The sequence below is a fragment of the Pristiophorus japonicus genome, chromosome 24 (genome assembly GCF_044704955.1).
Source record: "Pristiophorus japonicus isolate sPriJap1 chromosome 24, sPriJap1.hap1, whole genome shotgun sequence".
NCBI classification, from domain to species: Eukaryota; Metazoa; Chordata; class Chondrichthyes; family Pristiophoridae; genus Pristiophorus; species Pristiophorus japonicus.
The window spans coordinates 26,482,699-26,495,846 of record NC_092000.1 but is presented as its reverse complement, the minus strand read 5'-3'; the positions used below and the strand labels follow the sequence as shown (position 1 = coordinate 26,495,846).

General features: G+C 49.7%; 1 protein-coding gene across 1 annotated transcript in view; it reads left to right on the top strand.

Annotated features, from left to right (window-relative positions):
• The first annotated feature begins 2,093 nt into the window (after positions 1-2,093).
• LOC139237850 (protein Niban 1-like) overlaps positions 2,094-13,148 on the top strand; it is a 186,296-nt gene continuing 175,241 nt past the window's right edge. Inside the window, exon 1 of the mRNA XM_070867074.1 lies at positions 2,094-2,148. Coding sequence (XP_070723175.1) covers positions 2,094-2,148 — 55 coding nt within the window. The remainder of the gene's footprint in view (positions 2,149-13,148) is intronic.

Here is a 13,148-nt window from a genome sequence, read left to right as displayed (position 1 = left end):
AGGGAGAAGTGTAATGTCTGTAAGCTTGTAATGTTTGTAGCTCCACACTGTGGATGTGGACGTATTGTGTACTGCAAGTGCAGGATTAATAATAAACAGAACTAGGCAGATTTCCGGAGACTTCCGAGAGAGCTGCCTGCCATGTTAGGAAGCTGTGTGTGCTGTGCTCGGTGAATATATCACACCGGCGAAGAGACTGGAGGTGTTTGTCACCTTCTCGGATGCTTCTCCTCCAAGTTGGGCGGTCTTGGGCCAGGGATTCCCAAGAGTGGGTGGGGATGTTACATTTCTTCAAGAAGGCTTTGAGAATGTCCTTGAATCATTTTCTCTGCCCACCTGGGGCTCACCTGTCGTGACGTAGCTCGGGGTACAGCGCTTGTTTCGGGAGTCTAGCATCGGGCATGTGGACAATATGGCCACTGGGCAGTGACTGTGGGAATGGGACCAGGCAGCGGGCATGAGTACAGCACTGGGCAGTGACTGTGGGAATGGGACCAGGCAGTGGGCAGCAGTACAGCACTGGGCAGTGACTTGGAGATTAGGACCAGGCAGTGGGCAGCAGTACAGCACTGGGCAATGACTTGGAGATTAGGACCAGGCAGTGGGCAGCAGTACAGCACTGGGCAATGACTGGGAGATTAGGACCAGGCACTAGCCAGCAGTACAGCACTGGGCAATGACTGGGAGATTAGGACCAGGCACTAGCCAGCAGTACAGCACTGGGCAGTGACTTGGAGATTAGGACCAGGCAGTGGGCAGCAGTACAGCACTGGGCAATGACTGGGAGATTAGGACCAGGCACTAGGCAGCAGTACAGCACTGGGCAATGACTGGGAGATTAGGACCAGGCACTAGGCAGCAGTACAGCACTGGGCAGTGACTGGGAGATTAGGACCAGGCAGTGGGCAGCAGTACAGCACTGGCAGTGACTGGGAGATTAGGACCAGGCAGTGGGCAGCAGTACAGCACTGGGCAATGACTGGGAGATTAGGACCAGGCACTAGGCAGCAGTACAGCACTGGGCAATGTCTGGGAGATTAGGACCAGGCACTAGGCAGCAGTACAGCACTGGGCAATGACTGGGAGATTAGGACCAGGCAGCGGGCAGCAGTACAGCACTGGACAGTGACTGGGAGGTTAGGACCAGGCAGTGGGCAGCAGTACAGCACTGGGCAATGACTGGGAGATTAGGACCAGGCAGTGGGCAGCAGTACAGCACTGGGCAGTGACTGGGAGATTAGGACCAGGCAGTGGGCAGCAGTACAGCACTGGGCAGCGACTGGGAGATTAGGACCAGGCAGTGGGCAGCAGTACAACACTGGGCAGCGACTGTGAGATTAGGACCAGGCAGTGGGCAGCAGTACAGCACTGGGCAGTGACTGGGAGATTAGGACCAGGCAGTGGGCAGCAGTACAGCACTGGGCAGCGACTGGGAGATTAGGACCAGGCAGTGGGCAGCAGTACAACACTGGGCAGCGACTGTGAGATTAGGACCAGGCAGTGGGCAGCAGTACAGCACTGGGCAGCGACTGTGAGATTAGGACCAGGCAGTGGGCAGCAGTACAGCACTGGGCAATGACTGGGAGATTAGGACCAGGCAGTGGGCAGCAGTACAAAACTGGGCAGCGACTGTGAGATTAGGACCAGGCAGTGGGCAGCAGTACAACACTGGGCAGCGACTGTGAGATTAGGACCAGGCAGTGGGCAGCAGTACAGTACCTGACTGCTTCAGGGTTACAGCAATTATCAAGTATAGGAACAGTTGGCAAGGGAGTTATATTTTGTGCATGACGTCGCCACACTTCAAAACCCCGAGGCAAGGGAGGGAATGTAAATATCTCCAAAGGAACATTGCCGGGCTGACTGTCCAACTGTTGTTATTAGTGGTAATGTGAGACAAACTTTGCATATTCATGAGCTGAGTCACTGGGCTGACAGGTGGTTGCGAATGATGCTGAGCAGGTTGCCTCACCCTCCGAGAACCGAAGTAACTCCAGCTGAGAATGACTAGTAATAGGCAGAAGGAGAGCGACGTTTGGTGACTGCCATTTCCTCTCCCTCTCTCTGGGGTCGGACTGCGTCTCCCGGCAGCAATGGGACTGAACTTCTCCACACAGCTGGACCACCGAATGCGGGATTACCTGCGAGGTAAGGAAGGGGTTTAGTCACTTAAATACCGGGCGGCATCGCTTGCTGCATTGAAGGGCAGGGACAGTGCACCATAGACCCAATTGTTGTGGGATGCTAATATATCCCACACATGGGCACTCCTGCACTGTCAGGACAACTTGCAGCCAGCGAAATCGCAGGCAATATCGGGTATGTGAGCAAATCTGTCAACTTCCACTGGGGCACCTGCAATAATAACCCTGCCTTTTATCATTTGCTGCGCATTGACAGCATTATCTGTTTGTTTAATCCCATTTCTTGGCAAACTCCCCGAAGTCTGTTTTGAGGTCGGTGAGACCTTGTTTTTTGTGTGTTACCACATCACATCTCCGGCAGCCTGTGCCATAACACACAGGTATGGAATATCTCTGCCACTGTGAGATACAAAAACAAGACTTGCATTTCTATAGCGCGTTTCACAACATCCCAAAGCACTTTACAGCCAATGAAGTGCTTTTTGGAGTGGAGTTACTGTTGTAATGTGGGAAACGTGGCAGCCAATTTGCGCATAGCAAGCTCCCACAAACAGCAACTTGATAATGACCAGACCATCTGTTTTAGATATTGATTAAGGAATAAATATTGACCAAGGACACAGGGGAGAACTCCTCTGCTTTTCTTCAGAATAGTTCCATAGGATCCTTTACATCTACCTGAGAGAGTAGACAGAGTCTCAGTTTAATTTTTCATCTGAAAGGCAGTAATTCCCTCAGGACTGCACTGGAGTGTCAGCCTAGATTTATGTGCTCAAGTCTCTGGAGTGGGATATTAAACCACAAACTCCTGACTCAGAGGTGAGAGTGCTGCCCACTGAGCCACAGCTGATACAAGTGGCTATCTCTGTGTCAGTGGGATACAGGTAGTGGCTATCTCTGTGTCAGTGGGATACAGGTAGTGGCTATCTCTGTGACAGTGAGATACAGGCAGTGGCTATCTCTGTGTCAATGAGATACAGGTAATGGTTATCTCTGTGTCAGTGGGATACAGGTAGTGGCTATCTCTGTGTCAGTGGGATACAGGTAGTGGCTATCTCTGTGTCAGTGGGATACAGGTAGTGGCTATCTCTGTGTCAGTGGGATACAGGTAGTGGCTATCTCTGTGACAGTGAGATACAGGCAGTGGCTATCTCTGTGTCAATGAGATACAGGTAGTAGCTATCTCTGTGACAGTGAGATACAGGTAGTGGCTATACAGGTAATGGCTACCTCTGTGACAGTGAGATACAGGCAGTGGCTATCTCTATGTCAGTGAGATACAGGTAGTGGCTATCTCTGTGTCAGTGAGATACAGGTAGTGGCTATCTCTGTGTCAGTGAGATACAGGTAGTGGCTATCTCTGGAAGTGTGATACAGGTTCTGAACAGTCAGCAGAGCTGTTGGACTTAGTCAAATTCCAGCCTGAGGTTCTCACCTGCAGGCTGTAGACTCCAGATTGTTGCCGAGCTAACCAACATTACCGAGTTCGTTGCCTTTCTTGTTTCTTAAGCTTAAACAACGTCCAGGAACCATTGACAGGGGCACTCCCGGACAATCTTCCCATTCTGGTTGCGGGTCACGTCTGCTGTAGCCACGAGCAGATGCTTTCCCCACATTACAACAGTGGCTACAACGTCAAATAAGTACTTCATTGGCTGGAAAGCGGATTAGGACATCCTGAGATTGTGAAAGGCGCTATATAAATGCAACTTATTTTTCTTTCTTCCTTCCCTCCTTCCTACCTTCCTTCCTTCCTTTCCTCCCTCCTTCCCTCCAACCAACCTTTCTTCCTTCCTTCCCTCCTTCCCTTCTTTCTTCCTTCCCTCCTTCCCTCCTTCCCTCCTTCCTTCCTTCCTTCCTTCCTTCAATTTTTCTTTCTTTCACAGCCGATGGCAGGACCCACGTACAAGGAGCTCTGCTTTGCTCAATTTCATTAAGGTAGGAGCAGCAGCTAAAATCCTGGCCCGCACATGCACAATGAAACACAGGTTACACGGTGTAAAACTGCAACCTAAAAGCGAAAGAACTCGCATTTATACAGTGTCTTTCACAACCTCAGGACGTCCCGAAGCGATTAACTATTTCTCTATCTAGTCACTGTTGCAATGAAGGAAATTCTCTCTCCTCTACGGCGTTCCTTTCTGTTCCTGAAGATTGACAGGAAACAGGAGCGCACCATGGAGGTGGAGCTATCCCAGCATTCATAGCACAGGTGAAAGAGGTCCATCAAAGCACAGGTTTTTGAGCTGAGGCCTCCAGACCCTGAGGGTGCGTGGGGGGATTCTGGGGAAAAACGGGGGGGGGGGGAGGGTGGCTGACTGTGGTCTCTGAGGTCAGCAAATTTCTGTCCATCAAAAACCTGAACCAGAGTCTATCCAGAAAATCATGAGTGGCAGAAACCTGGGGTACACAGCTCAGTCTCAACCAGGTGTCGGGTCAGTCAGTGCTCTTCAAGCAACCTCACTGCCCTGGGTCAGTCACCTGTCTGGGATGGGCATTACTCCTGATTGGTCACTGAGCTGAGATGGGTATTACAACAACAACTTGTATTTCTATAGCACCTTTAATGTAGTAAAAGGTCCTAAGGCGCTTCACACAAGTGTTAGAAAACAAAAAATTTGACATCGAGCCACATAAGGAGATATTAGGGCAGGTGACCAAAAGCTTGGTCAAAGAGGTGGTTTTTAAGGAGCATCTTAAAGGAGGAAAGAGAGGTAGCGAGACGGAGGGCTCTCTGGGGGAGAGAATTCCAAAGATTCATGACCCTCTGAGAAGAAATTCCTCCTCATCTCCGTCTTAAATGGGCGACCCCTTATTCTGAAACTATGACCCCTAGATTCCTCCACGAGGGGAAACATCCTCTCTGCATCTACCCTGTCAAGCCCTCTCAGAGTCTTATATGTTTCAATAAGATCACCTCTCATTCGTCTAAACTCCAATGAGTATAGGCCCAACCTGCTCAACCTTTCCTCATAAGACAACCTGTTCACCCCAGGAATCAGCCTTGTCAATCTTCTCTGAACTCTCTACCTCTCTTTCCTCCTTTAAGACGCTCCTTAAGACCTACCTCTGTTTTTGGTCACCTGTGGTCATTTCTTCTTTTGTGGCTCGGTGCCAAATTTATTTGTTGTGTCTTACAACACTGCTGTGAAGCACCTTGGGATATTTTGCTACGGTAAAGACACTATATAAGTACAAGTTGTTGTTGTTGCTGAGACTGCCTCCAATGCAAGTATATCCCTCCTTAAATAAGAAGACCTTAAATAATGGTGCTGCTGAAGATGAGGAGGAGGTGGTTAGGATTTTCCTGGTTAAGATAGTCATTAGTTGACACTTGTGTTGAGTGAAAGTTAGCAACCACTTGTCAGCCCAGAGGATGGGACTGTCTTGGATCTGGCCTGGAGATGACGAAGGTTGAACAAGTTCCCACTGGTTCTATAGTTTAGTTCCACTCCAGCGGGGAGCTTGTTGAGTGTGAGGTGGAGCATTGCAGCGAGGAAGATCGAGAAGAGGGTTGTCACGATGACGCAGCCCTGCTTGACCCCTGTCTGGATGTGGATTGGGTCTGTGGTGGATCCGTTGGTCAGGATCACGGCCTGCATGTCGTCGTGGAGCAGGCGGAGGATGGCGACAAACTTTTGGGGGCAGCCGAAACGGAGGAGGACGCTCCATAGTCCCTCGCGGTTAACAATGTCAAAGGCCTTTGTAAGGAGGTCTCCCCAAGATCCTGCAAATCCCCTGGGAGGACAGACGCACCAACGTTAGCGTCCTCGATCAGGCCAAATCCCCAGCAACGAAGCACTGACCACACTCAACCAGCTCCGTTAAGTGGGCCACATTGTCCGCATGCCTGACACAAGACTCCCAAAGCAAGCGCTCTACTCAGAATTCCTATACAGCAAGCGAGCCCCAGGTGGGCAAAGGGAATATTTCAAGAACACCCTCAAAGCCTCCCTGATAAAATGCAACATCCCCACTAACACCTGGGAGTCCCTGGCCAAAGACCACCCTAAGTGGAGCAAGAGCATCCGGGAGGGCGCTGAGCACCTCAAGTCTCATCGCCGAGAGCATGCAGAAAACAAGCACAGGCAACGGAAGGAGAGTGCGGCAAACCAGACTCCCCACCCACCCTTTCCTTCACCTGTGACAGAGACTGTAATTCCCATATTGGACTGTTCAGTCACCTGAGAACTCACTTTTAGAGTGGAAGCAAGTCTTCCTCGATTTTGAGGGACTGCCTATGGTGATGAATTGTCAGCCCGAGCTTGGCCATTATCCAGGCCCTGCTATAGGCTGTCATTAGCTGCTTCATTACCAGAGGGGCTGTGAATATTGTGGAACTGTGGGCAAACAGCCCACTCCAGACATTACGGCAGAGGGAAGGTCATTGATGAAGTAACTGGAGATGTTTGGGTCGAGGAGGCAGCCCTGAGGAACTCCCTGGGGCTGCAATGACTGGCCCCCAACAAGCACGACCATCTTCCTGTGTCTTGGGTTGAACTCCAACCACAGGAGAGGATTCCCTTTAACCCCATTGATCGATTTTGTTAGGGCTCCTTGGTCGCTTGCTGCATTGGGGCTTTGTCTGAATGCCTGTTTGTACCTTTCTCTTTTTCTCTGTCTTCCTGTGTATCTTTCTTTTCTCTGTCTGTCTCTTTCTGTGTGTGTGTATGTATGTGTGTGTGTGTGTCTATCTCTCCTGGTCTCTCTCTGTGCATGTAGCTTTCTCGGTATATCTGTCTCACTCTCACTCTACATCTGTATGTGTGCGTCTCTCTGTCTCTGTAACTCTCGTACTCCTATTGTTAAGGGGACTCTATTAGATGCATGGTAAGTAAACAGCCATTGTTCTGTCTTGGAGGGAAGCTTCGTGACAGGAACCAATTAGCTCCAATATCACCGTGACTTATTTTAACCCAAGTGAAGACTAGGGTTCGTTTGGAATCAGTAATCTTGGTTCAAATGTGATGCAAAGTTTAATAATACTTGTTCACATCGCGTGATGTGACTCACCATCACCAATTTACCTGCTTGCCAACCACATAATTCAAACTGGAAAAAATTGCCAGGAGAGATCTGGTGGTCACATTCTTCCTTTCCACACCACCTCATACAATGTACCATCCCTGTAACCATGGTAATTGTGGTTGATTGTTGAACCGGGTGGGCCTGTGGCTGGTTGCTGGCTTTGGCTGGGCTTATGATTTGGTTGCTAGACCTATGATTTGGTTGCTAGGTCTGTGATTTGGTTGCTAAGCCTATGATTTGGTTGCTAGGACTGTGATTTGGTTGCTCGACCTATGATTTGTTTGCTAGGTTTGTGATTTGGTTGCTAGGCCTATGATTTGGTTGCTAGGACTGTGATTTGGTTGCTAGACCTATGATTTGGTTGCTAGGATTGTGATTTGGTTGCTAGACCTATGATTTGTTTGCTAGGTTTGTGATTTGGTTGCTAGACCTATGATTTGGTTGCTAGGCCTATGATTTAGTTGCTAGGCCTGTGATTTGGTTGCTAGGCCTATGATTTGGTTGCTAGGCCTGTGATTTGGTTGCTCGGCTTGTGATTTGGTTGCTAGATCTGTGATTTGGTTGCTAGGCCTATGATTTGGTTGCTCGGCTTGTGATTTGGTTGCTAGGTCTGTGATTTGGTTGTTGGGTTTACATCTCATTATCAAGCCCACTTGAAGCATGTTTCTTCCATTAAAACCTCTGAAGTAAATTTCCAAACGTATTTTAATTTCCTATCCCTCCCTATCTCTGTTTTCTCCCCCAGCCCCACAACCCTCCGAGATCCCTGTCCTCCTCTAATTCTGCACTCTTGCACATCCCCAATTATAATCGCTCAACCATTGGCGGCCGTGCCTTCAGCTGCCTGGGCCCCAAGCTCTGGAACTCCCTCCCTAAACCTCTCCGCCTCTCTACCTCTCTTTCCTCCTTTAAGATGCTCCTTAAGAGATGGATATATTTTTGGATATTAAGGGAATCAGGGGATATGGGGATAGTGCAGGAAAGTGGAGCTGAGGTAGAAGATCAACCATGAATGGCGGAGCAGGCTCGAGGGGCCGAATGGCCTACTCCTGCTCCTAATTCTTATGTTCTTATATTAAACCTACCTCTTTGACCAAGCTTTTAGTTATCTCCCTAATATCTACTCATGTGGCTCGGTGTCAAATTTTGTGTCATTACTCTCCTGTGAAGCACCTTGGGATGTTTTACTACGTTAAGGACGCTTTATAAATGCACTTTATTGTTGTTGTGAAGTACAAATGTCCTTTTGGCTCCGTCACATCTGCACCAATTAATGATAAGTTTAGAGTCCAAATTCGGGGGTCCTGGCTAAACGCTGAAACTTTTTGCCTGTAATGGAGGAGGACAATTACTGATAAAGATAAATGTATTGAATCGGTGTGGAGACTCTGTCCTCGGCGCAGGAGACCAATCAGCTCTGGGAATGTTCAGTGAACGAGTCAGACAAGTTCCTGGGTTTATACAGCAAACCTTCTGCCCACTACACCAGGACCAGCAACTGCTGTTTGTTCCAAAACAACCCACTCACCCTCCACCCTCTCCTGCGTGACCTTTACATTCAAGCAGAGCACTGCAGGTGTGGCTGCCCTGTTACTGCGCTAATATAAACATTTTATAACAGTATTCGCCGCAAGCAACCCCCGGGGAGACTCCCCCCAAACACCAGGCTTTTACATCTCACTTTGCTAATCATTGGTTGGAGAGCTTTACGGAGTGGGCTGTACTGGGTTTACTGGGGGGCTGTGCTGGGTTTACTGGGGGGAATGTGCTGGGTTTACTGGGGGCTGTGCTGGGTTTACTGGGGGGGGGGCGCTGTGTTGGGTTTACTGGGGGCTGTGCTGGGTTTACTGGGGGAATGTGCTGGTTTACTGGGGGGAATGTGCTGGGTTTACTGGGGGGATGTACTGGGTTTACTGGGGGCTATGCTGGGTTTACTGGAGGAATGTGCTGGGTTTACTGGGGGGAATGTGCTGGGTTTACTGGGGGGAATGTGCTTGGTTTACTGGGGGGAATGTGCTGGGTTTACTGGGGGAATGTGCTGGGTTTACTGGGGGCTGTGCTGGGTTTACTGGGGGCTGTGCTGGGTTTACTGGGGGGGGCTGTGTTGGGTTTACTGGGAGAAATGTGCTGGGTTTACTGGGGGGGAATGTGCTGGGTTTACTGAGGGAATGTGCTGGGTTTACTGGGGGCCTGTGCTGGGTTTACTGGGGGCTGTGCTGGATTTACTAGGCTCTGTGCTGGGTTTACTGGGGGGCTGCGCTGGGTTTACTGGAGGAATGTGCTGGGTTTACTGGGGGAATGTGCTGGGTTTACTGGAGGAATGTGCTGGGTTTACTGGAGGAATGTGCTGGGTTTACTGGGGGAATGTACTGGGTTTACTGGGCGAATGTGCTGGGTTTACTGGGGGCTGTGCTGGATTTACTGGAGGAATGTGCTGGGTTTACTGGGGGAATGTGCTGGGTTTACTGGGAACTGTGCTGGATTTACTGGAGGAATGTGCTGGGTTTACTGGGGGAATGTGCTGCGTTTACTGGAGGAATGTGCTGGGTTTAATGGGGGAATGTGCTGGGTTTATTCGAGGAATGTGCTGGGTTTATTGGGGGAATGTGCTGGGTTTACTGGGGGCTGTGCTGGGTTTACTGGGCTCAGTGCTGCGTTTACTGGGGGAATGTGCTGGGTTTACTGGGGGAATGTGCTGGGTTTACTGGGGGCTCTGTGTTGGTTTTACTGGAGGAATGTGCTGGGTTTACTGGGGGCTCTGTGTTGGGTTTACTGGAGGAATGTGCTGGGTTTACTGGGCTCTGTGCTGGGTTTACTGGGGGAATGTGCTGGGTTTACTGGGGGCTCTGTGTTGGGTTTACTGGGGGAATGTGCTGGGTTTACTGGGGGAATGTGCTGGGTTTAGTGGGGGAATGTGCTGGGTTTACTAGGGGAATGTGCTGGGCTTACATAGAAACATAGAAACATAGAAAATAGGTGCAGGAGTAGGCCATTCGGCCCTTCGAGCCTGCACCGCCATTCAATGAGTTCATGGCTGAACATGCAACTTCAGTACCCCATTCCTGCTTTCTAACCATACCCCTTGATTCCCCCTAGTAGTAAGGACTACATCTAACTCGTTTTTGAATATATTTACTGAATTGGCCTCAACAACTTTCTGTGGTAGAGAATCCCACAGGTTCACCACTCTCTCGGTGAAGAAGTTTCTCCTCATCTCGGTCCTAAATGGCTTACCCCTTATCCTCAGACTGTGGCCCCTGGTTCTGGACTTCCCCAACATTGGGAACATTCTTCCTGCATCTAACCTGTCTAAACCCGTCAGAATTTTAAACATTTCTATGAGATCCCCTCTCATTCTTCTGAACTCCAGTGAATACAAGCCCAGTTTATCCAGTCTTTCTTGATATGTCAGTCCCGCCATCCCGGGAATCAGTCTGGTGAACCTTCGCTGCACTCCCTCAATAGCAAGAATGTCCTTCCTCAAATTAGGAGACCAAAAATGAACACAATACTCCAGGTGTGGCCTCATCAAGGCCCTGTACAACTGTAGCAACACCTCCCTGCCCCTGTACTCAAATCCCCTCGCTATGAAGGCCAACATGCCATTTGCTTTCTTAACCGCCTGCTGTACCTGCATGCCAACCTTCAATGACTGATGTACCATGACACCCAGGTCTCGTTGCACCTCCCCTTTTCCTAATCTGCCAGCATTCAGATAATAGTCTGTCTCTCTGTTTTTACCACCAAAGTGGATAACTTCACATTTATCCACATTATACTTCATCTGCCATGCATTTGCCCACTCACCTAACCTATCCAAGTCACTCTGCAGCCTCATAGCATCCTCCTCGCAGCTCACACTGCCACCCAACTTAGTGTCATCCCAAATTTGGAGATACTACATTTAATCCCCTTGTCTAAATCATTAATGTACAATGTACAATGTTTACTGGGGGCTGTGCTGGGTTTACTGGGGGAATGTGCTGGGTTTACTGGGGGAATGTGCTGGGTTTACTGGGCTCTGTGCTGGGTTTCCTGGGGGAATGTGCTGGGTTTACTGGGGGAATGTGCTGGGTTTACTGGGGGAATGTGCTGGGTTTACTGGGGGGAATGTGCTGGGTTTACTGGGGGAATGTGCTGGGTTTACTGGGGGAATGTGCTGGGTTTACTGGGGGCTGAGCTGGGTTTACTGGGGGAATGTGCTGGGTTTACTGGGCTCTGTGCTGGGTTTACTGGGGGGAATGTGCTGGGTTTACTGGGGGGAATGTGCTGGGTTTACTGGGGGGAATGTGCTAGGTTTACTGGGGGAATGTGTTGGGTTTACTGGGGGCTGTGCTGGGTTTACTGGGCTCTGTGCTGGGTTTCCTGGGGGAATGTGCTGGGTTTACTGGGGGGAATGTGCTGGGTTTACTGGGGGAATGTGCTGGGTTTACTGGGGGAATGTCCTGGGTTTCCTGGGGGGAATGTGCTGGGTTTACTGGGTGAATGTGCTGGGTTTACTGGGGGGAATGTGCTGGGTTTACTGGGGGAATGTGCTGGGTTTACTGGGTGAATGTGCTGGGTTTACTGGGGGAATGTGCTGGGTTTACTGAGGGGAATGTGCTGTGTTTATTGGGGGAATGTGCTGGGTTTACTGGGAGGAATGTGCTGTGTTTATTGGGGAATGTGCTGGGTTTACTGGGGGAATGTGCTGGGTTTACTGGGTGAATGTGCTGGGTTTACTGGGGGAATGTGCTGGGTTTACTGGGGGGAATGTGCTGTGTTTATTGGGGGAATGTGCTGGGTTTACTGGGAGGAATGTGCTGTGTTTATTGGGGAATGTGCTGGGTTTCCTGGGGGAATGTGCTGGGTTTACTGGGGGCTGTGCTGGGTTTACTGGGGGCTGTGCTGGGTTTACTGGGGGTTGTCTGATGGGTTTACTGGAGAACTGATGCATAAAATTTACAGTACGGATGGAGGCAGTTTTGCCGATTGTGTAGTGCTGGGGCTAGTTCTTAAACTACATATCCAATTACCTTTATAAATTATATCACATTCTCTGCCTCAATCGCTGCTTGTGATACAGAACAAGCATCTCTGTGAATTTAACTAACGTCCTCCTTTATTTTTCCAGTGTCTTCCCCCGCCTGCCTGCCTTATTACTGATTCACCAACCAGTGGAAACAATGTCCTTCAAAATGGTTCGCCTCTGAGTCAGAAGGTTGTGGGTTCAAGTCCCACTCCAGGGACTTGAGCACAAAAATCTAGGCTGACACTCCCAGTGCAGTGCTGAGGGAGAGCTGTACTGTCGGAGGTGCCGTCTTTCAGATGAGACGTTAAACCAAGGCCCTGTCTGCTCTCTCAGCTGGATGTAAAAGATCCCATGGCACTATTTCGAAGAAGAGCAGGTGTCCTGGGGCCAATATTTATCCCTCAACCAACATCACTAAACAGATTATCTGTTCATTATCACATTGCTGTTTGTGGGAGCTTGCTGTGCGCAAGTTGGTTGCTGCTTTCCCACATTACAACAGTGACGGCCCTTTAAAAAGAACTTTATTGGCTGTGAAGCGCTTTGGGTCATATTGAGGTCATGAAAGGCGCTGTAGAAATGCAAGCTCAATATGTCTCAGAATGTTCTCCGTAACGTCGGTAACATCGCCCGTCTCCGCCCCTGCCTCAGATCATTTGCTGCTGCCTTTGTTACCTCTAAACTTGACTATTCCAACGCACTCCTGGCTGGCCTCCCACATTCTACCCTACGTAAACTAGAGGTGATCCAAAACTCGGCAGCCGGTGTCCTAACTCGCACCAATTCCCGCTCACCCATCACCCCCTGTGCTCACTGACCTCCGGTTAAGCAACGCCTCGATTTCAAAATTCTCATCCTTGTTTTCAAATACCTCCATGGCCTCGCCCCTCCCTATCTCTGAAATCTCTTCCAGTCCCACAATCCGGAGAAGTGTGAGGTAATGCATTTGGGGATCTCTAACAAGG